This window comes from Carassius carassius, chromosome 31 (assembly GCF_963082965.1).
Source record: "Carassius carassius chromosome 31, fCarCar2.1, whole genome shotgun sequence".
In the NCBI taxonomy this organism is placed as follows: domain Eukaryota; kingdom Metazoa; phylum Chordata; class Actinopteri; order Cypriniformes; family Cyprinidae; genus Carassius; species Carassius carassius.
The window spans coordinates 26,743,109-26,769,258 of record NC_081785.1 but is presented as its reverse complement, the minus strand read 5'-3'; the positions used below and the strand labels follow the sequence as shown (position 1 = coordinate 26,769,258).

Here is a 26,150-nt window from a genome sequence, read left to right as displayed (position 1 = left end):
CTGTAAAAAATTGTTGGAACTTTATTTTTTATTTGGTTTATTTTCGTTTTTAAGCTAAATTAAAACTAAACATTGGTGTTCCATAGTAGTCACTGTTATACGGAGCTATATTGACTGATCTATATATAATGAATCAATATTATACATCAGTGGTTCTACAGCATTTTGTCACGTCGCACCTTGCCGCTCGCATCCGGTGTAAACACAGCGTGAGCAATCGTTAGTTGTTTTCCTTTATAAGGATTCACAATATGGGAACACACACCCCACCCCTTGCTCACCGCCGCCAATGTCATCGTCCATTGCGATGTTTCACAGTAGACTTCATCCGATGCCAAATTTGTAGACATCGCCCAACCCAAGTAAAGAATCGAAATCCCTTTTTCGCCTTTTCTCTATTGAATTGTTTAAATTTGCTTGCTTTTGTAAATATGAAAAAAATTCTAAACTTATACTCTATTATGGTTAATTGTTACAATTAATTTGTGGATCACATGCATGCCAAACCGTATCAACTATGATCCGTTTAACCACTAATAAGAATGCGCGCTAACACAGACGTTCCAGACACACAAAGATAACGGTGTGCTAAGTTTCTTACAGAGCGTTGTGTTTTCTGTTCTTAAAACACTCTCCTTGCAGATCAGATCAGCGGTCTTCTCAGCTCACTTGGGCTTCAGCTGTGCATACTTGCAGTCGTGAATGCAGTGATGGACAGCTGTCTTTCCTCAGTCCAATGCTGTTTGGATTTCATATGATTCTCATTGTGGTGGTGATATTATGAGAACTCGGTTTCACTGATTTATTTGAGCAAAAGGTTTTTCATTTTGTAAGATCATTTTGATCAAAATAATTCCAAACTTTGCGAGGCAGATGACAACATTCTGTGATCAAATAGCCTACAATCGACTTGTTAACACACTACACAGCGCCACCCAGTGCATTTAGTTATAACTGACTATTAGCTTGTGTGCTTCAGCTTTACCATGGATTGCCTGCATTTGCGGCCAGCGAAGGAACATGTAGTATTTTGAATAGTGTTTTTATTTTTCAAATAATCAAAACAGATTTAATATTAAAACATTCGACCATTTGTGCACACCCCTATAATGTAATGTTGCCTACAGGCAATATTAATGCATATATAACAGCCAATATTAAAAACATTAACTGAGATTAATATCTTAAAAAGTAGGCATTTTTAATGTGTTGAGGCTTCAGCTTTTTCCACTCGTAATATAATTAATAAACTCAGATTAATTCTAATTAAACATATAAGAACCATTTCACCAGTGTGACCTTTCAAGTCAACTTCTATTTATTCAACACAAACTCTCTTCTCACACCAAGGCAGCATTTTTCCTAAAAAAGAAAAAACTGTCACCAAATTAAACCAGAGAATGCCCTTCCTGCCTATTTGTATTGCAAACTGGTGTCTACTTTTCAGCCAGGCAGAAAAAGACACAGGGAGGACGGCACCTCCAGGAAAAGGAGAGAGAGTGGAAAAACCTGCTCTGGGCAGAGCAGGACAAATAAAAACATTTTCAACTCAAAACCATCTCATAGCTGCAATTAAAGCAGACATGAAAAGATCCACAGATACCTACAGTTCAACTGTTTAACAACTCGCCAGCAACAAACAACACAAAACACTAATGACTACAAGTAGAAAAGTCTTACTTCAAAAATAAAGAGGATGGAGTCCAGCTCCTCCCGTTGAGATTTGTTCCCTGTAAGAAAAGCAATAGAAATAATTATTGTGTCATTTTACATTTCACCCTTTATTATAGTTTATTAGCTCAGGCTTGTGCTTTTGCTGTGATTACTGTATCTGTTGCTACAGTAGAAAGCTGGAATATGTTGTCAATATTTAATAATCTTCAATGAATCAGGAATGAGCAGGAGTACTTTTATACTCGAAAGTGACGGTGATGAACGATCATGAAAATTATGATTCTGTGACTTCAAAAGGTACTGTATATATATATTACTTTTTAAGGCATCATTTTGGGCAGGACTTTGAGTTTTCACTGCTTAGCGTTGGATCAGCATGCCATACAGGCTGGATAATTCAAGTGAAACTATGGCTTTGAAAGTCTAGAATACATAAAGTCACCACAATCTCATATATATATATATATATATATATATATATATAATTTATAATCTTGCTGCGTTACATTTTTCTTGGTTACACTTCATTTTTGATCATTTTCACTAAATCTTCATGGCCTCCTACCATATAACAGTGAAAACATGGAAAGCCGGTAAATTCTGGACAAGGGTTAAGTGCATGAGTTGGAGTGCCAAGCTGTCATAAACATAACATTAGAATGAGAAGACTGTTGTAACAGAATTCTTTGTGCTTAAGTTGCCTGTGTTTTTTAGCGTGATGCTATGGGAATAGTGCATCCACAACAAGTATTACACATTCAAGACTAACAAGTAAATTACAGTTGTGTTCAAAAAATAACAGTACAACATCAGTAACCTAATGAACCACTGTTATTAGCAGTGGAAATATTTCTGCATTGCAAAATTTTACTTGTGGATGTAGTGGTGTAATAGAAAAACAACAGCCCAAACTGGTACGACATGTATGTTGTTTTTTCGGAGTAACTGACTAATACATTGAAAGGGGTGTGTTAAAAGTAATACAATTGTGGAGTTTAATTACAGCTTTCATTTATTCTGTGAAAAAAAACAAACAAACGTTTTCATGAATTATCCTTTATTAAAGAGGGAAGTGAAAGTGACAATCAGCCAAGTATGGTGACCCATACTCAGAATTCGTGCTCTGCATTTAACCCATCCAAAGTGTACACACACAGCAGTGAACACACAAACCGTGAACACACACCCAGAGCATTTTATGCTGCGGCACCCGGGGAGCAGTCGGGGGTTCGGTGCCTTGCTCAAGGACACCTAAGTCATGTTATTGCCTGCCCGAGATTTGAACCCACAACCCTAGGGTTAGGAGTCAAACTCTCTAACCACTAGGCCACAACTTTCCCGGAAGGATGAAAGGAAGGAATAAATATTTCACACATTGACATTTACTTCTAAATTGTAAAGTAAAATTTGGCCATTCCAAACATTGTTCAGAGGATAAACGTAATTTGATTGAAAAGTTGACTGAAGAAGGGAAATGTTCAGTTAAAATGATGTCAACTCAAATTCTTTAAAATGGCAACAAAAACAAAAATCACATGAAAGAAAACAAGCAACTACTGTTAAAATGGATCAAAGAATAGTCAGAATGGCAGAGATCCAGCCTATCATCACCTCCAGAAAGTACTGTAAGAACTGTTACAGTCAGAAGACATTTGTTCGAGGCTAAGCAGTCAGCAAGAAGCCCTCATAAAGCACCATGTGCAGAATCAGTTCAAAGTTCTTTTTTTTTTTTCAAAAAAAAAAAAAAAAAAAGTGAAGTGACATTCAGCCAAGTATGGTGACCCATACTCGGAATTTGTGCTCTGCGTTTAACCCATCCAAAGTGCACACACACAGAGCAGTGAACACACACACACACACACTGTGAGCACACACCCGGAGCAGTGGGCAGCCATTTATGCTGCAGCGCCCAGGGAGCAGTTGGGGGTTCGATGCCTTGCTCAAGGGCACCTAAGTCATGCTATTGAAGGTGGAGAGAGAACTGTACATGCACTCCCCCCACCCACAATTACTGCCGGCCCGGGACTCGAACTCACAACCTTTCGATTGGGAGTCCGATTCTCTAACCATTAGGCCACGACTTCCCACGACTTCCACAACCGTTTATTGAATTTTCTTCTGGAAATAATAATATAAAACAAATAGTAACTGTGCAAATTTAGAACCCACCCCAACCCTGGTAGACTTTAAAAAAATTATAAAATAAATACATAAAAATAATATTAAAATTGATAACAATAAAATATTGTTTTACAAAGATTTTAGAAATGCTGACACAACATCAAAAGCTGAATGCCAAATTGTACAGTTTTCATATTAGATCCATGTATACGAGAATTTGAGAGTTCCATCGAGATAATGTCCAACAAATACACAATCCAGGTATGTCTGTCCATTGTGTGAGGAGCATTCCAATGGTTGACTAGCAATTTTTTTTGCTGCTGTGAGAGCAGCTAACAGTAAACAACTTTGTTATACAGACAAGGTGAGGTCCCAAAAGTCATTCATGAAAAAAACGGCTTGGAGTCAAACATATCTCAGAATCCAAGAAATATGATAGGTCATGTGAGAGCTGAGTCTCTGAGGTGAGCGAGAAGGGTACCCCTGTACTTCTGCTCACATTAGATGGGAGATGAAACTCTGAAAGTGCTGTTCTTCTTAGCTGGTAAAACATCTTTGTGTTGAATCACACAATAATAAAATGTGACATTCTGTAGTTTTGTCTCATTTTCATCTTTTAATCATATTTACAGATTTCTTGACTCCGCAGCAAACAGAAAACTTTTGTCTTTATTGTTCCAATACTTATGGAGGGCACCGTGTGTGTGTGTGTGTGTGTGTGTGTATACATATATATATATACACAGTACAGACCAAAAGTTTGGACACACCTTCTCATTCAAAGAGTTTTCTTTATTTTCATGACTGAAAATTGTAGAGTCACACTGAAGGCATCAAGGGCTATTTGACCAAGAAGGAGAGTGATGGGGTGCTGCGCCAGATGACCTGGCCTCCACAGTCACCCGGACCTGAACCCAATCGAGATGGTTTAGGGGTGAGCTGGACCGCAGACAGAAGGCAAAAGGGCCAACAAGTGCTAAGCATCTCTCGGGGAACTCCTTCAAGACTGTTGGAAGACCATTTCAGGTGACTACCTGTTGAAGCTCATCAAGAGAATGCCAAGAGTGTGCAAAGCAGTAATCAAAGCAAAAGGTGGCTACTTTGAAGAACCTACAATATGACATTTTCAGTTGTTTCACACTTTTTTGTTATGTATATAATTCCATATATAATTCCACATGTGTTAATTCATAGTTTTGATGCCTTCAGTGTGAATCTACAATTTTCATATATATATATTAGGGGTGGCACGGTTCAAGTTTTTCACGGTTCGGTTTGTTTCACGGTTTTAGAGTCACGGTTTTTGGTACAGTTCGGTATGTCCTATGTTTATGGAAAAACTATACTTTCTAATCAAAAACCTTTGGGATGTGGTGGAACGGGAGATTCACATGATGGATGTGCAGCTGTTAAATCTGCAGCAACTGCATTATGCTATCATGTCAATATGGACCAAAATCTCTGAGTAATGTTTCCAACACCTTGTTGAACCTGCCACAAAGAATTAAGGCAGTTTTGAAGGCAAAAGGGGGTTTCTCTCTGCTCTCTAAAGCTCTTGCAGTTCTTTGATGTTACACACCAATCGGTCTGATGGTGATGACCCACTTCAATGAATGAACCATTCGTGAAGAACCGTTTACTTCACTCCTGAATGAATCAGCCATTTGAACGAATCAAATGGATGAATAAATGACTCATCAATGACTCATGAAACATTTACCACCTACTGGCAGTTTTCGTTTATTATTTAGAGCATCATTTCTTTAAATAATTTCATATTTTCATAGTAATAATAATAATATTAAGAAAATAAATTATTAAAGTTATAGTTCACCCAACCAAAAATGACAATTCTGTCATCATTTACTCATTTAGGGTAGGCTATATGTAATACATTTTATCAAACAAAATATTTCTTGCTGAACCTAATTTTTGTAATGCCTGTTTGATGCTTTACACAACAATTACTTTATCTTTTGGAAGTAATTTCTCCAAATTAGATGTGCGATTAATTCGATTAATTAATAACCACATGTAATTAATTATATAAAAAATGTAATAGCTTACCAGCCCTAATATATATATATAAATACTGCTGCAAAGTTATCCACTAAAATACTCTGTCTCAAACCAATATCATATAATAAAATATAATGAAAAATCTAAATAAATAACTATGATTACAGTGCAGCATTACCAATCCCAGCTTGTAGGCCTGCTCATATTTAAAAAAATATATATAACTTTTACACTATATAAGTGTAAAGTGCAGCATGAACAGTTTCAGTTTTGAGACCTGCTCAGATTTCGTTATTGCGTTGGACCGATCGGAATTAAGAACAAAGGTCTGTTTAAATGTGGAAGGGAGCTGCGTTTGAATTACAATCGTTTTTTTCCTAGTTGTAGTGATGTTCACACTCGCGTGATGCCTTTTGAAAACCTTAGGCCGGTGACACACTGGCATATTGCACCTGTCTAAGTCTATTTTGCCGTCGACGGTGTCCTTTATCAGTAGGCTTTATATTTATGCTCAACATGAAATATAGATATTGTTGTAGTGAAGACAAGATCCTGGTCTGTCGGGGCCTCGGCGGTCTCCCTCTATGTCACCTACAGCAGCAGCAGCGCGCCAGCGCTGCATCAGGCACGATCCTGGTGTGTAAAGACACAGAAAACGCGAAGCAGGTGTCACGCAACTGACAAACAGCAGAAACGCCACGCTCACGCCACGCACCCAGTGTGTCACCGGCCTTAGAATCAGCTGCAGGGCGGGATTTGCGCTGAACGCGGAGACTTCCAAATCCGCCACTTAATATGTTCGTTTGGAAACACGAAAATGTATATGTTCCGCAAACAAAATATTGCATTCGGTCATTCGGTACACACGTGCACCGTACCGAAAGCCCTGTACCGAAACGGTCCGGTACGAATACACGTACCGTTACACCCCTAATAATAATCAAAAAATACCATTGAACAAAAATATATTACATTGGTTTTCCTGAAGAAAAAAAAAGTAACATTTCAAGGCTTCGGACAGTTTTGACCGCGAAGAAGGTAAGTGTGACTCCCAAACGAAGAGGGTCAGAGGGTTAAATGTTTTGCCGCTTGCTTGAGCAGCTTATTATACAAACCTAGAAGTAAAATGCATGAATAATGCATTGTTTATATTTATTGAGTTTAAACTAATGTCTATATGAAAGATTGTTACTGTTCTGTGATAAAAGACTTACAATGCTGAATAAAAAAAAAATATATATATATATATATATATATATATATATATATATATATATTTATTTTTTTACATGATATGAAATCAAAACAATGAACAAATGTTGTGTTTGTGGACTAAACAGACGCGGATCAGTAGCAGTCTGCAAACACGTCCTGTGTGAAAGCACAATGAGTCCGTGCTGCGGTCCGTGCTTGCATATATAATATCCAATTTATGCAAGTGCTGTCGGGCTAAAATTGTCGCCAAAGGCGGCAACACGAGCAATTTGCTCCAGCACCTTAGCCGCAAGTACGTCTTGGAATATCAACAAGCAGCGAGCAAAATGCATTGTACACCTGATTATGCAAGAAAAAAAAACGTCATAAACTGGAAAACCGGTATAATTTTGAAATGCTCCGGTGGTAAATATAGCCACATGGGCTCAGGAGTACTTTGGTAAACCATTGTCGCTTAACACAGTCTGCCGCTGCATCAAGAAATGCAAATTCAATCTCTAGTCACGCTATACATCATCTATACATCAAATCTAGGCAGAGATGCCTGCAAGTTCTCTGGGTCTGAATTTATCTCAGATTGTCCAAAAGACAGTGGAAATGTGTGCTGTGAACAGATTTCAACTTGTTTGGGGAAAATAGCAAACATAACATTTTCAATGGCAAAGACAAAAGGGAGCATCCAGCATCCAGACATCAGCATCAAGTGCAAAAACAAATGTCTGTCATGGTATGGGGGGTTATCAGTGCAAACAGCGTGGGTGACTGGAATATGTGTGAAAGTATCATTGAGGTGGAGGCACATAATGGGATTGTCCAGAGATATGTACTGTCATCAAGATAACGTCTTGTGTGGAAAGTCCATGGCTATAAGATCAAGACAATGCCCGATCTCAATCTGCATGTGCTACAACAGCGTAGTTTTGTAGACACACGTGAATGTGACTGACTCCTATTGAAAATGTATGGCCCGTCATGGAAAGAAAACTCAGACAATGATGACAGTGGATTGATAAATGAGCAGCTGATGTCTTGTATCGAGCGAGATTGGGGAAAATATTTTTCTTGCAAAACTTTACAAATTTGCATCCCAAATGATTAAACATCATAATCAACTGTCAAAATCAAAAAGAAAAAAATATATCATATTTACAAAATACAATTAAATTGGCCAGTGAAACCCAACTTTCTTAGAATTGGGCATAGTTCACATTGTATAGTTTTGCGTGTAACCCACAAGTATAACTCAATAACAATATGCATTTTCACACTGCATTAGCTTTGCATCATTATCAATTCAGACTGCAAAATCAAGTAAGTTTTTGCTGTTTTTGGGCGACAAATACTGCAGTGGGTGCAAAGTAAATGTTCTATAACTTTCTATAAAATATATATATATATATATATGTTTATACTTAACTTATCATGCATAATATTTTTGGCTCAATGACAAACTGTCTGTGATAATCCTCACATCATTAATGTCTGCAGGCAAGTTGTCTGTTCATGCTTAATGCTTAGGTATAGGAGTTTGCTCTATGCAGGATCACAGGTTTCCTTCAGAATGATACTCCATCTTATGCTCTGCAGTGCACTGATGCATCCCAGCCCTGCAATTCTGTGTTCCAGCATTTTAATTCCTGGTCTTTAAGTTACTCAGTTAAAAACTGCTCAGCTGAATCATAAAATCATTGTCTTGATATGCGGAGAAATGAAAAGGTGTGAGTTTGACAAAAACAAACTTGTGCTTTAGCATGAAGGACAGATGACCTTCACTGAACACAGTGCAGGAAAACCTCTTTGGTCACTGATGTGACTCAACAGAAACAAAAGCCTCATTAACTTCACATGAGGTGGGGCATGCAGGCAACAGCAAGGCAGGGCTGTTACATCAAGCTGAGGAACTGTAGGCTTGAATCAGGTTATTATTCAAAAAGCCTTTTTCCAAAACCTTTGTCAGCTATCTTTCTAAGCAAGCTACATTATAAATGTAGCATGAAACTTAATATTTTATAATATGTGACTGATTTGGAATGACCTACATTAGTGATGCATTAAATGATTTAGATTACTAGATGTGAGGTGTGCTACAAATGTAATTTATAATAGAGATCAAATGTGAACTGGAATGAAATGCTGTTATCTAGGAGTGGGTATAGAAAAGAATCACATTTTGTTGCTTTGCAGCCTGAAATGAAGACTGACAAAGATTGTGTTTTATCCAGCTGGATTTATTCAGTGCAACTTAAAAAATCCAAGTGAAAGATATAACACCAAGTATTTTGTTGAACCACCTTTTGCTTTAATTACAGCCTTCAGTCTGTTGGAATTTGTCTCTACTAACTTTGCACATCTAGACTTTGCAATATTTGCCCACTCTTCTTTGCAGAACTGATCACGTTCAGTTCAATTTGATGGTGAGCGTTTGTGGACTGCAGTCTTCAAGTCATTCCACAGATTTGCAGTGGGGTTTCAGTCTGGGCTCTGACAGGCCATGCAAGACATTCAGCTTTTTCTCCTTCAACCTCTGTGTGCTCAGTTTCGCTGTGTACTTTGGGTCATTGTCATGTTGGAAGTTAAACCTATTTCCCATTGACAACTATCTGGCAAAGGGCAGCAGATTTTCCTCAAGAATTTGATGGTATTTTGACCTGTCCATTTTTTCCTTCTATCCTGACCAGAGTTCCAGTCCCAGAGAAACTGCTGCAGAGAAGCACCCTATAACAGAACATAACCACCTCCATGCTTTACTGGAGGAATGCTGTAATTTGGATGGTGAGCTGGATTGGATTTCTGCCAGACATATCGTTTGGTGTTGAGGCCAAAGAATTACATTTTAGTCTCATCTGCCTCAGAATCTTTAAGGTGTGTTTTGTCTTTAAGGTGTGTTTTTTTTTTTCTTTAAACCTCCCATACAAGCCACATTAGTGGAACATTTGAAAAGGTCAGAGGGACAGGCCGTAGATTTTTGGGATAGGCCTGCCTTTGACGTACAGTGTGTACTCTCCAAGTGTTCGTAGTAATAGTATAGAGATCTGAAAGCACATAGTGAGTACAAGTGACCTAAATAAGTATTTGAGAACAAGCTATACAAAAGAAAATAAAAGGGATAAAAGCAATTCTCAAGTGCCTTGTCGGTGACCTTGCTCAGTGGAGTCGCGCAGGTCGATGGTCTTTACACTCACTGCCTGAATATCTGTTATTGAAGTCAGCTGGCCACACCTCAATATTTATCAAACCGAAACTAGGGAGTACCGGGATAGGCAAACGCGAGAACAAACGCCATTTCAGCACGTATTAACCATGGTAAAATGAAGTTAATGAAACAAAGTTTCCTAACAATGATGACCGCGCTGTAGTCTAATGAGAAAACGAGGCAAAACACTTACAAACTGCTGACCTTTTCAGTTGCTCGACTATAAAAAATTTAGAACTTGCTCTCATCTGAAAAGAGGACTTTGGATCACCGGGCAACAGTCCAGTTCATCTTCTCCTTAGCCCAGGTAAGACAGCTCTGATGTTGTCTGTGGTTTAGGAGTGGCTTAACAACAGGAATACAACAACTGAAGCCAAATTCCTTGACATGTCTGTGTGTGGTGGCTCCTGATGCCTTGATCCCAGCCTCAGTCCATTCCTTGTGAAGTTCACTCAAATTCTTGAATCGTTTTTGCTTGACAATCCTCATAAGGGTTTGGTTCTCTCTGTTGGTTGTGCATCCTTTTCTTCCACACTTTTTCCTTCCACTCAACTTTCAGTTAACATGCTTGGATACAGCACTCTGTGAACAGCCATCTTCTTTGGCAATGAATGTTTGTGGCTAACCCTCCTTGTGAAGGGTGTCAATGATTGTCTTCTGGACTGTCAGATCAGCAGTCTTCCCCATGATTGTGTAGCCTACGGAACTAAACTTGGAGACCATTTTGAAGACTCATGAAACCTTTGCAGGTGTTTTGAGTTGATTAAGCTGATTGGAACGTCACCATATTCTCATTTGTTGATTGTGAATTGGTGGGTTTTTGTTAAATGTGAGCCAAAATCATCACAATTAAAAGAACCAAAGACTTCAACTACTTCAGTCTGTGTGTACTGAATCTATTTAATACACAAGTTTCACAAAAAAAACTTTTCCACAACATTATTATTTATTGAGATGCAACTGTACCAGCAGAATCAACTTTAAACACTTATTGTCTTATTAATAATGCATAACTGTATAAGCGCAGCATATATTGTTTCCCCCTTGTTTATCTGTAAACTAAAGAAAAAATATTTCAAGAATTAATTCCTTGTATGTATATATGTACTGCAGATAATATATATTTCATTTAATAAACTCCAGAAAGCAGACATACATGTCTTACCTTTTTGCTTTAAGTTACTTTCCAGTGTAATGAAATTTTCATAGAAGATAAAATAAATCTGTGAGCAGTTGGTTTCAAAAAATGTCTTCAGTTCATTTCTGTCAGTAATATCTGTGAAGAAAACAAAAAAATAAAGAATTAGACAAAACATTTAATAGACAATAAGTCCAATATGTGCATGACTAAAACATTCCTTCTGGTCACTCTGCAGTCACATATGATATAAATAAATGCTGACCAAAAGATTCAAAGATATGAAAGTACACATAGACCAGGGGTAGGCAACATTGGTCCTGGAGTGCCGCTGTCCTAGAGTTTAGCTCCAACCCTAATCAAACACTCCTGAACGAGCTAATCAAGATCTTTAGAATTACTAGGGCTACAGGCAGATGAGGCTTTTTTCAGGGTTGGAGCTAAACTCTGCAGGACATCAGCACTCCAGGACCGACGTTGCCTACCTCTGATATGGACAGTAGATTTCATCCAGACTCAACTTTCATGAGATCGAAAAAACACCTGGTGCCGATTATGGCTTTATTTCCAAAACAAATTAGCAGGTTAGCTAGACTGCATTTCTGGTAATTAAAGAGAAAACCAAGTTATCTGCCAATGACACCAAAAAAATTATGACTGGTTTATCTCATTAACTCTTTTTAAATCTATAGTGGACACCTATAATTGAGTGATAAACTGACAGCAAGCATGAAATATATATAAATATTATACACATACACACTGAATGGGCTGCATGGTTAATCGTATTTTATTGGTGATAACGATAACGAGTAATTAAGGATAATAGGGTGTAATAGTTTTTTTTTTTCATCTGCACTACAAGCTTCCACATGCATTTATGTATGGGGTTTTCACATGTCTACAGTTTACATTTCCCAATCAGAAAAAAAAAAAAGTTTGCAGTTGTGGTTGCTGAATAAATGCGCATACACCAACCTCTGTACTGCAATATTGTTTTAAAAGAAAAAACACTTTTAAATTATTGGAATTAATATTAGAAAATGTTATATATATAGGGGAAAGTGCAATAATTCTAAAGAAATGTTCTCAAAAGATAAGAGTTGTGATTTTAAATTCAATAATAACCATATTTATTTTTGGTTTAAATATAACTTTAAATATTTGCATATGTGTTTTCATAATTTTTCATATCACTTGTAATGTATGTGATCTTGGTACTTTGAGAGTGACATTATTCACATGGCTGTAAGGTTACGTTTAGGGCTTGGGGCTTTAACTCAAAATGTGACTGTTTGAGCAGCTGGTAGCACATGCTAAGGCAGCACACATTTTCAGAACACCGTTTCCAAACTCATGACTCAAAACCTTGTCTTATTGGTCCAAACATCTTTAAAGCTGAAATGAACATATCTTATCCTTGCTGATGTTCAAATGGAGTGATGCATTGAATAAGTTCACAGTAAGGTCAATAGTAGATTTGTATCTACTTGAATAGTAATTATGTTCACATCTCACCTCCTCTTTCCTAAAGAAAGCGATCAAAGCAGCCCAAAGCCCTTGGACTGGCTTCAAAGAAACACTGGCATTTGCAACCAATTTGTAGCACTGGCGCTGGGCTGATTTTTAATAGCAGCAGGGACAGATGATAGATGATGACAAGGAATGGATTTGATGGCTGGAATAATATTTTGTCTGGAGCCAGACTGACAAAGCTGTGAGAACAGCCATTTGACAAATGTGGATGAAGTCATTCACTGGGAAAGTGGTGCTTATGTCAGGACAAGCTGTATTTTAGCTAACTGCCCACTGAATATTAACAATTTCTGAGAAAAATATCAGAAAATCTGAATGAAATTGACACCTCTGGCATTGATATTACCATGAAGAAAGCAGAAACACATTTGGATGGGTGGGCTTTCCCAGAGAAAGTCCACATCTGATTAAAGCAAGTAGTCACATCCTAAATAATACCAAGACATAAAACCTATCAGGATGAGCTACTTTATTATTACTCAAGCTGTCATTACACTCGATCTACAGGCCAAAAAAAAAAAATTACTATAATGATTTTGAACTGGAAGATGGATTTGGAAGCTAAGCATTTCTACCTTTTTCCTCACTCTGAACATGCCTGTGTCTATTAAATATTAAAGATATATATTAACGATTAAACGTTCAGGACTCAGCATATAATGACTTTAAATTCAACATGTCAGTTTTATGCTGGGTCTTTCTTTAGTCTGTATTATGGGGATATACATATTGAAAATTCATAATAAATTCACAGTGATTTGGCTGGTTAGCAAACATTACAAATTATTTAATGTACTTTATCAGATTTAAACAGAATGGACAATTTATAGGCAACACACTTAATATTGTTGTTTATTAACGGTCTGTTTAATGCACAGTGTATCTGAACTATTATGTTTTGCCAATTCAGACAATATTGTTGAGGACATTTATAGCAAAAGCAGTTCTGCCAGAATTACAAAATGTTCAAATGCAAAATGCATACACAATTAAACAGGCTTCAATTGATGACCTTTATAACCCTACTAAGTTGAATAAATAATACACATATCTGATGTATGTAAATATAGATGTGTGCGTGTACTTTCTTGTGTGTGAACTGGACACGCAAACAAATCCAACGTGTATTACTGTAGTGTGCTTATGGAAGAGTTGATACAGAGAGTCGAGTGCAGAAGAGCAGCAATAACAGCACTGGGGTGTCTCTTATCAAAACCTCTCACATGCTCTACTTTTCAACCCTCTTCCTGCAGCCCAAGAAAACTCATTGAGGTTTGCCTGAGTGTTTGTGAGTGAGAAAGAAAGAGATCAGTAATATCCAATGACAGTTGGATGTCAAAGAGCTATGTCAACACCAGTGTATGTCAACAGATGTGAACGCGACCGTACCAAGGGTCATTTCATCTTCTGTCATTCAGTAACCGCTGGACTACTATAATCCTATTTTGAAATCACTGTCAATTAGAAATGGCCATTTCCTGATTGCCTTAAAAAGGTATATTCCAGGTTAAATTCAAGTTAAGCTCAATTCACAGCATCTGTGAAAAAATAACTACCACATATTAAAAAAATTACAGTAATAATAAAATAAAATTCTAGTTTAGTTACAACAGAAAATAAATAGACCTCTGTAATTATTAAGGGTGTAACAATACCCTCATGTTACGATTTGATACATATCACGCTACATATGAACTCACAATACAGGTGCTGGTCATATAATTAGAATATCATCAAAAAGTTGATTTATTTCACTAATTCCATTCAAAAAGTTAAACTTGTATATTATATTTATTCATTACGCACAGACTGATATATTTCAAATGTTTATTTCTTTTAAATAAAAAAATCCTAAATTCAGTATCTCAGAAAATTTGAATATTGTGAAAAGGTTCAATATTGAAGACACCTGGTGCCACACTCTAATCAGCTAATTAACTCAAAACACCTGAAAAGCCTTTAAATTGTCTCTCAGTCTAGTTCTGTAGGCTACACAATCATGGGGAAGACTGCTGACTTGATAGTTGTCCAAAAGATGACCATTGACACCTTGCACAAGGAGGGCAAGACACAAAAGGTAATTGAAAAAGAGGCTCGCTGTTCACAGAGCTCTGTGTCCAATCTGTGTGTCTCTCCATCAATAGAGAGGCGAAGGGAAGGAAAAGATTTGGTAGAAAAAAAGTGTACAAGCAATAGGGATAACCGCACCCTGGAGAGGATTGTGAAACAAAACCCATTCAAAAATGTGGTGGAGATTCACAAAGAGTGGACTGCAGCTGGAGTCAGTGCTTCAAGAACCACTACGCACAGACGTATGCAAGACATGGGTTTCAGCTGTCACATTCTTTGGGTCAACCCACTCTTGAACAACAGACAGCATCAGAAGAGTCTCGCTTCAAAAAGGACTGGGGACTGCTGCTGAGTGGTCCAAAGTTATGTTCTCTGATGAAAGTAAATTTTGCATTTCCTTTGGATATCAGGGTCCCAGAGTCTGGAGGAAGAGAGGAGAGGCACACAATCCACGTTGCTTGAGGTCCAGTGTAAAACTTCCACAGTCAGTGATGGTTTGTGGTGCCATGTCATCTGCTGATGTTGGTCCACTGTGTTTTTTGAGGTCCAAGGTCAACGAAGCCGTATACCAGGAAGTTTTAGAGCACTTCATGCTTCCTGCTGCTGACCAACTTTATGGAGATGCAGATTTCATTTTCCAACAGCACTTGGTACCTGCACAGTGCCAAAGCTTCCAGTACCTGGTTTAAGGACCATGTTATCCCTGTTCTGAATTGGCCAGCAAACTCGCCTGACCTTAACCCCATAGAAAATCTTTGGGGTATTGTGAAGAGGAAGATGTGATATGCCAGATCCAAGAATGCAGAAGAGCTGAAGGCCACTATCAGAGATACCTGGGCTCTCATAACACCTGAGCAGTGCCACAGAATGATCGACTCCATGCCACACCGCACGCATTGCTGCAGTAATTCAGGCAAAAGGAGCCCCAACTAAGTATTGAGTGCTGTACATGCTCATACTTTTCATGTTCATACTTTTTCAGTTGGCCAAGATTTTAAAAAAACCTTTCTTTGTATTGGTCTTAATTTATATTCTAATTGTCTGACATACTGAATTTGGGATTTTCCTAAGTTGTCAGTTATAATCATCAAAATTAAAAGAAATAAACATTTGAAATATATCAGTCTGTGTGTAATGAATGAATGTAATATACAAGTTTCACTTTTGAATGGTATTAATGAAATAAATCAACTTTTTGATTATATTCTAATTATAGGACCAGCACCCGTGCAATATAATATATCCAAGACATATGGTAAAAGGTTAACAGAAAATGTACTGTTGATTAAAATGTTAAATTTGGTATTACATTGGAGATAGGCTTGGACTTTGTGCTACTAACTCATGCACAGGACAAATGTGATGCCAGAATAAAAATATTCTTGATTCTGAAGCTGAAAATACTGAATTATTTTAGATGAATATGCTTGCACTCTGTCACTGACTAGATATATTTAAAATAGTGCAGGACACTTTTTACTGGTAACAGAACACATTTGGCATTACCAGGACCCACAAATATTCCCCCATTGAATTATTATATATTATATTCAACATTATATATAGTATTTTAATGTAGTACTGACAATAAAACTCTGTAAACTTGAATTTTCTATCACACTGTATTTTTCATTTTGGGTGAATTGTACACAGTACAGACTGTTACTATCCACTTAACATATTATTGTATTTTTGTATTGTGATATAGTGTAACGGTATATTTTTAAACCCCTAGCAGGGCTCGAAATTAACTTTTTTACTTGGTAGCACTAGTAGCACCAGCAAAAATTTAGTAGCACTAACCAAAAATGTAGGAGCATCACAACTACAAATTATATATTGAAAGATAACTTTAATGCAGATTTTAGATTGGTTAATATTAGCTGTCAATCACTCAGTCACTGCTTTCCGCTAACTACCGCAAGAAAAAGAAAGGGTTGAAGAAGAGAGAAAATGAAAAGAACACTGAGAGATTTCTTTTGTAAACAAGTTAAGCTTTTCTTTGACGAGGGTTAGGATGGCGTATGCCAACTGCATGGAACGGCTGGAAGCTAGGAGTGTGCATTATTGACAAAAAATTATCTCTCTATATTTTCTGGGATTTTATCGATAACAATAATTTGACCCAGTACTACTGTGCTGATATCTTGAGGACTACAGTGGACAGCTGACTCCTATATTTTTTATTTATTTTTTTCATACTCTGTGTGGTGGTCAGTTCACAGCAGTGACAGAAATTAATCTTTTCCAAGAAGTTTAAATTGGCGTTGACCTTTTATTGTCATTTTTACCTTTAAGCCATTTTTTTTCTAAAAGTGTCAAATTCTTATATTTAATCAGTCAGTTATAATAAGATATTTCGGCTGTTTTCAAAGAAAAGGAAAGTATCAATCAACAAAATTCATCTTTGCAATGCAGAGGAAACACAGAAGCTACATCTGAAGTGGCATTTACATGCATTAACACACTGATTAATGCAGGACATCAAGGCATTTAACCTGCAGTTACACATTCATAAATAATATTTTAATATTGTAAACATAAAACTCTCAATACTGATATTTGAAATATTTGAAACTTTAAATGTGAATTTAAAACTGCCAGAGGGTGGCAGCAAGTCACGGTTAATAAGAGAGTCATTGCGATTGAACCGAATCATTTAACAAATGAGTCATTCAGGATTGAAACACCCTCATGTGCCTCAGAGACACAAAACAGCACTGTGACTGTGTTTGGAATTGTTTTGTTGGCGAAATATAGTAAAAACAAGCGATATAGTGTCTAAAACTTAAGTCTCTTAATATTAACTTTGGTTTATTGAACAGTTGTATAAAATCAATATCACATTTGTAATCATGCTGATTTTTGGAGGAAAAAACAGCACTCTAAACACAGCAAGTATAAACCAGGCTCTACACTCGAAGCCCTGCACAGTTCGAACGAGTTGTCATTTGATGTTTCTCATATGCAACAGAAATGGCAGCTTTTATGTATTGAAAAAGTTAGGGCTGGGTAAAAAAATCGATTTTTCGATTAATCGTTTTTTAAAATGTGGTCGATTCAAAATCGATTCTCAAAGGCCACGAATCGATATTTATTTCCGAACATTGAACGTAAGATTAACTTTAATCTAATTACTAGTCTTCTCCACTAGATGTCACCCTCTTATTTGCCTTGCACAATGTTCCCAAGCAGCAAGAGGCGAACCTTTCATTCATTCCTTTCTTTTACGGTCTACGATTCATTCAGTGCTTAAAATGCAGTTTCAGGTGCTTTGTCGACATTGATGCCACCTTCAAATAAAAAGTCAGAGGTATGGAAGCATTTTAGATTTTGCAAGCAAGACAACAACGATAGTGTAATAGACAAGAACAAAGCTGTTTGCGTGATTTGTAATGCAGAGGTGAAATGCTGTAGTAATACTACAAATCTGCGGAACCATTTGATGAGACATCACCCAGACGTTACAACACCCCCACAGCAGAGCACACAACCGAAGATTTCAGATGCATTCACAAGCAAAATTCACCTCGTGCACAAAAGATCACTGAATCGATTGCATTTTTTATTTGCAAAGACATAAGGCCATACAGCGTGGTCGAAAACGACGGATTCCGTTACATGTTGAATGTGCTGGAGCCTCGTTATTGTATTCCTAGTCGCAAACGGATGAGCGAAGAGATTATCCCAAGACTGTACACTGAAGTGAAGCAAAACATTACTCTGTCCCTACAGTCAGCGGACAGAGTGGCCCTCACATGTGACGGTTGGACGTCAAGACATCAAGACACCTATGTCACAATTACCTGCCACTATTGACTGGGTTCTCATTTCAAATGTGTTGCAGACCAGAGCTATGCAGGATAGTCATACAGGGAAGAGTGCACTGTAAAAAAAAAAAAGTTGCATCAACTTAAAAAAATAAGGCAACTTATCGCAAGCGCTTTTTTGAGTAAACTTAACAAACGGGGATTAAAGTCCACCCAAATTAAAATAATAACTTAATATCACAAGTTGTCACAACATAAATAGTCATGTTAACCTAAAAAATATCAGAACAAAATATTTTTTTGTTTACTGAACACAAGGCCTATTATCTATAAGCATACACAAATTTAAAGTGAAAAAAGTGACATGACATTCAGCCAAGTATGGAGACTTATACTCAGAATTCATGCTCTACATTTCACCCATCGTGACAGTGTTGGGAAGGTTACTTTGGAAATGTAATAGGTTACAGATTACAAGTTACCCTGTTTAAAATGTAATAGTAGTGTCACTTTTTCAATTACTTTATTAAAGTAATGTAACTAATTACTTTTGAGTACTTTTTGATTACTTTTCTAAATTTGTGAAAATAAAAGAATAATAAATAAAAGCATATACATGAACTTAAATACAGTTATCTAATAAGCATGTGACATATTCTGTGTACTAAACTCCTGAAACATTGGTGTTTTTTTTTAAACTGCTGTCTCTTTGTATATGATGATAGTTTTCTCAAAATAAGTAAAATGCACATGAAGTGACACAGAGCAGTTCTAGAAATTATGTTTATGTGCTCGTGTACTCCTATATTGAGATGGCAGAGGTTGAAAACACTGCGAGCTTCAGTAGGCCTATGTGTGGTAAATGAAACCATGTCTTTGCCATTAATTTACAGGAGGGGCGGACTGGGAAAAAAATTCAGACTGGAAAATTCAAACTCATACAAACAAATTCATGGACAAAACTATTTTTTTGTATGGACCTGACATAAAAAAAGGTTTAAATCTTTAATTTGGGGACATGCAAAATAATTAAAAGTTCTCTCCTGAACTGCACCTTCACTTCTATTTTTCTCTTCAGTCTCTTTATTTTGCCCTGTTATCCATCTCTCTCGTGACTTTAATACTCAAGATTGAACAAAACTATACTTTACAATACAATACTCTACAATACTACAATATCTTTATAGAAAAATCCTAATACTGTACACGAGTCATGTTTTTCCCTTACAAAAATTAACCATGCTTTTATTAGCCTATATAAAAGTAAAATAACCTTGTTTTGTTTTTGTTTTTTGCAAATGGATTTGTATTTATTTTTAAATAAATACATTTGTAAAATAATTTTACATTTTTGGTTACCACAGTTAAACAATAGTAACCATTTTCTCTGGATTTATAGTTAAACATTAAAATTTTAATTTTCGTAAGGGTTAGGGCTGCAACTAACGATTATTTTGATAATCGATTAATTTGTCGATTATTTTTACGATTACTCGATTAATCGGTTTATGTACTTATATTTTAGTTTTTTCCATTTTTTCCCCAAGTAAATTATTAATAAAGGGTCTTTATCATTCAGCATAGATTTAAGAGATTTTAACCATTTTGCACTGTCATATCCTCATCAAAAATATACCTGGAGTTGTTTTATTGTGTTAGTAATCCTTTGTCGAACTCTTCTGCAATCAGAACACTGACCCATACTCTAGCAAATTTCACAAGTAGATTTCAAATAATGTTTTCACCATGGCAGTCCTTAGAGCTCCTAAAGTAGTTTAACATCCCGAACAAAGCTTAAGGAATCTTTCAGAACATATTTTCACGAAGAATAAGGATAAAACAGAATAAAATTGCAGTGCATTGTATTTTATTATATACTGGGAAAAAGCTTTATAGCTTTTGCTGTGAAATTGTAAACAATCCTTCAAAAAAAGTGCCAATGGCATGAAACCTGAATGGAACTCACAATTTAAAGTAAAATCCATCAGAAGGTTGTCCAGAAAAAAAAAATGGACACACACAAAAAACCTGCTGTGTGAAAAAGAGCAGTGAATAATACTTAGAAAAAAAGTGCATTTCAAATATCTACATTTACCTCTCTCATTCAGTCATAATTAGGCTGCACGACTGAATTTTGAACTGGTAAACGACAAACTGATCACAGAACATGTTTGTAAAGCGTTAAATGTTAACTGTTAAAAAGCAATGTTATCAGCTTTTACGACTAAACATTTGCAAACAACATTGTACTGGAGAATCTGCACAAATGAAAGTCTTAGTTCACAAATCGCGCCTAAAAACGCGTGGAAAACGCTAGGCGCACCGCTTTCTCCTTCTTTCCAAAGCGCTTGTGCAGAAGCGCCCCTGAGGCGTCTGCCTTTGCTAAGCAACCATGACGTGCTCTCTCCTTGAAGACGCGGAAATTTCAGCAAAGGATAAATGGATTTGCAGCTCAAAAAATCGCTTGCAGTAGCTCTGCTACTAAATTTATTTCAAAATGGAAATCCATATACAACTATGATCAGCTGTTCCTTTCATCTTGACTGAGCTTTTAACGTTGTTACGGGAAAGGATGAAGCTGATTGGTTAGTTCTTGTCACATGACCCGCGGTGCGGTTGCTGCATTCTGAAAAGTTGAAATGTTTTTAACTCGATGCGGTGCGGTGTTGGAAATAACGAACTTGAGCGCGCAAAAGACGCGATATGTGAACGTCCCCTTAAACAGTTTAGTAGTGCAGAGTTTACAGGTTACTCTTCTTTTTTAAAGGCTCAATGTAAAGTACTCCCACATCACGCTGAATGCTGCAGACATAGACATCATATGATGTCTATGGCTGCAGAGACGCTGTTCGGGAAGCACGTGACATAAAACAAGGCCAGCTATTGGCTATTCGCTACTTCTCCTGTTGTACTGGCTGAGTAAAACCTCCGGTGGCTCATTACTGCCACACTTTGGTCACCGCAGATTTTAAATATGCACGAAATGAGCCGCTTACGGCAAATAAAAGTTATTTAGCAACGAATCGATGACTAAAAATTAGTTGACAACTATTTTAATAATCGATTTTAATCGATTAAATCGATTCGTTGTTTCAGCTCTAGTAAGGGTTGTGTTGTTGTCTGTCGTAGCTCCCCCTAAACCTATAAAAAAAAATCTGATTTTTTTTCAGCTAAATTCCTACTGTAACATTACAACAGATAATAATGATGTCCTTTATATAGTATTTTGAGTGATGACTGATGAGCAACGTGCTGCTGCTTGATTAATTAAATAAAAAAACAAAGACAAAAAAGCATCTTTACAGATGAAACTGACCTGAAACCCTGAACAGTAGTTCTGCTTCTCTGCTCCAGCTGTGCGCTTCCACAGTCCACTCTTTTCTCTCTCTCTCTCTCTCGCATTGATTACTCTGAGTCTGATCCAAACCGTTTGGCGGAGGCGCGGAGAGCGCGCGAGTCATGACTAACACTTCATGACTTATTAGAGATTTAAATATCAAATGGCGGATTCGCAAATGATCGCTTTAGTACATTCGGCAGGCAATTATACAATAATGATATTAAATAGTGGGGCAAATCGGCTGCCAGGCCATCGGGAATTGTCCCGGTTCTCCCGGTGTCCAGTCCGCGCCTGATTTCCACAGACATGCAGAACGTGCAGGAGTCATATATTGCATTTTTGGGGCTTAATATTCACAGACACTAGTCCATGTCATGTTTTGATTCAAGTGTACTGACCTACTTTTGATTTAGTCATCCAAAATGTGGCATATTCCGTCCGCGTTAGGCATTCCGTTTTTATGACTGGATTCTACGAACCAGACTGTATTTCCGCATCCCGGAAATTATTAGGGCGGTATGTCTCAGAATAGTCAGTGCAATTTGGGAAAGAAATCAGTTAAATCTGTATGTGGATGTGTGCAAATATTGAAATGTAATCCCCTTTGTAATCGTAAAAAATTTCATAAGTAACTGTAATTTAATTACTCATTTTTTCGTAGTAACTGTAACTAATTACAGTTACAATAATTTTGTAATTAAATTACGTAACGCCGTTACATGTAACTAGTTACTCCCTAACACTGCGTGCACACACACACACACCATCATTTATGCTGCGGCAGCCAGGAGCAGTTGGTGGTTCAGTGGCTTGCTCAAGGGCACCTCAGTCGTTGTATTGCAAGCCCGAGTTTCAAACCCACAATCCTAGGGTTAGGAGTCAAACTCTCTAACCACTAGGCCACAACTTTATATTGTTCCAATAGTCTAAATAAATAAAAGACCATACCATGGGTCAAATAACTATTTTTATTATTGAAAGTTTGTGTCAAAAGCACAAGGACATACCAAGTCTTGTATATTAATTTCTTTACTCAATGCATTTTTCACTGAACTCAACACATGGTACATAATGCATGTTAAATAAATCCAGTGTTAATTATATCTTCATACGTTAGCAGTCTTGTGGCATGAAGTCACATGTATTTAACATATTTGTTTGTTTTTAAAGGAACTATTACGTGAAAATTACTATATTGCATATTTTAACAACAATCTAATCCACTGGGCAAAGTTACGTCCAGTGGACGTCTTTTTATGTCTTTGCAGACATTGAAAAGACGTCCACTGAGGAGACAGAATTTTTTTATGACGTCTTTTTTTTAAAATGTTTTTTATGTCTTCTGTACGTCCGATATAGACGTTCACAGATCCTTCTTACAAGGTTCTGTGACTTTTTTTTATTTCTGTGAGACATCTAGATAAGCTCTTATTGAGAATTAACAGAGGTTTAAATTTTGATACTTGATTCATTTGAAGTCACCATTGTGGTGGACAGTGTTTAGTTTAGTTGGGATCTTTAGTATAAGTCTCCATACTTGGCTGAATGTCATGTCACTTTTTTTCACTTTAAAATTGTGTATGCGTATAGATAATAGGCCTTGTGTTCAGTAAACAAAAAATATTTTGTTCTGATATGTTTTAGGTTAACATGACTATTTATGTTGTGACTTAAGTTGTGATATTAAGTTATTATTTTAAGTTGGGTGGACTTTAGTCCCCGTTTGTTAAGTTTACTCAAAAAAGCGCTAGCGATAAGTTGCCTTATTTTTTTAAGTTGATGCAACTTTTTTTTTTTTTTTTTACAGTGTGGGGGCTAGAACTGAGGCGCTACAGTGATCTGTAATGACACATTAAAGAGCCAAAAAAAAGGTATTCATAGTTTGAATATTTTTTTTATTTTTAAGACAGACAATATTTGAAAGTTAAGACTTCATTTCATACCAAAAGTAACCAGCTCTGTCTTGTCTGTCAGTACATTCTCAGTGTCCTCTTTGCTCTGTGATGTATTTTTCAATGCATAACAACATGATGTGTGGTATGGGAGCACAAATGGTCAATAAATACTGGCAATTCTAAAGATGAAGTTTCACACTGTTCCTAAACCCTGGCTTAACGTTCATTTTCAAGTCAAGTCTGCTTTATTGTCAATTCTTTCACAAGTACATTACATGCATACAGAGAATCGAAATTGTATTACTCTCAGACCCCCAGTGCATACAGATAACATTAACGGTAGAGCCTAAAAATGTAGATCAAATATAAAATGTAGATACAACTATACAATAAGGGAATGTAAAAAAAGACATAAAATTAAAAATTAAAAGTTAAATAAAGCAGCGCAAGGCACATGGCAGATAGAGTGCAAATCAATGAAGTGAACAACAGTGCAGATAAAAGATTTTTAGTGCAAAAAAAATTAAATAAAGCTTATTTAGTCTGATTAAAGTGACAAAGGGTTCAAGAGCAGTTATTTTGTTTAACTGACTGATGAGGTAGTGGAATGACGTCAGTTCCATGCTGAATGAGGTAGTGAGCAGACCAATGATGCACAAAGTGACTGGTGCATGTCATCAAATATGTGTGTGGGGGGGTGGAAGGACCTGGGGATGTGGGTTGAACTGCAGATCAGAGCAGTGAGTGAGCCTGACATGGCTCCTAAGAAGTCTCAGAAAGAGTCTGCTGTTGAGGAGGAGTATGTTACTGTGAATGTTCTAACAGAAATGTTAGAAACACAGAAAATCTTTTTTAAGGACATGATGGATCTTCAGGAAAAAAACTTTAAAACGTTTTTACAACTCTTTATGGAAACAACAAACAAGCGAGTTGATGATCTTGTAAAAGACGTTACAGAATACAAACGGAGTTTGGATTACACACAAGCGCAGGTGGATAATCAAGAGAAGAACACCGAGGAGATAATGTGCCGAGAAGCACGTGGGGATATAAACAAAGTGTGCGAATTGACGCCATTACTGGATGGGAAAATCGACAATCTTGAGGCGAGGTCAAAAAGGAACAACATTATTATTGATGGAATTCCTGAATCGCAACGCAAGAGTGAGGAAGAAACCGAGAACAAAGTCCGCCGCATAATTGCCGAAAAGTTAGAAATGAATGAAGAACGGATCGAAGTGGAACGGGCCCGTCGTATGGGTGATCCTACAACAGCAGGAAACCGACACCGATCGACAATTGTCACGTTTTTAAGATGGAAAGACAAGGCAGCTGTGATGACCAAGGTAAACAAACTGAGAGGTACGAACATTTACTTTAATGACGACTATTCTGAAGCCGTAAGGTTACAGTGAAGGGAATTAGTTCCGGTCATGAAGGCTGAACGAGCAAAGGGAAACATTGCCTAAATTCGCTATGACAGACTTGTTGTTCATTCTCCCTTCCAGAGGATGACAGGTCCAAATGGAAAGATCAGCTAAGAATGTGGGTTTGAGTGAGTACTCACATGGACTATAGGACTACATACATTTCTATTGAACGTGTGTTAATTTTTAGACACTATTAATGTCATTTCCCAAGAAAGGCCTAAAAATAGCTCATATAAATATTTGTAGTTTAAGAAATAAAATTCCAGACATAAGTAACATGTTAACATCTCATAATATTAATATTTTAGCTATTTCTGAAACTCATTTAGACAATACGTTTGATGATGCTGCAGTAGAAATACAGGAATATAGTATTTATAGAAGGGATAGGGATGTTTATGGGGGAGGAGTTGCCATGTACATTCAGAGCCACATTCCAGTTAAAATCAGAGAAGATCTAATGTCATGTGATGTCGAAATGTTATGGTTACAAGTTCACCTACCCCATTTAAAGCCTATGTTGATGGGATGCTGTTATAGGCCACCAGGGTCTGGCAATCAGTATCTTGACGATTTGGGAGAAATGTTTGAGCGAGCATGTGATGAAAATAGGGAAATTTATGTCCTGGGAGACCTTAACATTGATTTTCTTGCATCAAAATGTTCGCTGAAAAAGAAAATTCTTACTATAACTGGGGCCTGTAATCTGGTTCAGGTTATTAATCAGCCAACCAGGGAATTTGTTAATA

The 26,150-nt window shown here is 36.9% G+C and overlaps 1 protein-coding gene across 7 annotated transcripts in view; it reads right to left on the bottom strand.

Annotated features, from left to right (window-relative positions):
* LOC132111815 (ral GTPase-activating protein subunit alpha-2-like) overlaps nucleotides 1-26,150 on the bottom strand; it is a 180,876-nt gene that overhangs the window by 127,798 nt on the left and 26,928 nt on the right. For all 7 annotated transcript variants that reach the window (XM_059519420.1, XM_059519423.1, XM_059519426.1 and 4 more), the window contains exons 2-3: nucleotides 11,388-11,498; nucleotides 1,681-1,730 (exon numbers count right to left, since the gene is read on the bottom strand). In XM_059519420.1, the coding sequence (XP_059375403.1) occupies nucleotides 1,681-1,730; nucleotides 11,388-11,498 (161 nt within the window). The remainder of the gene's footprint in view (nucleotides 1-1,680; nucleotides 1,731-11,387; nucleotides 11,499-26,150) is intronic.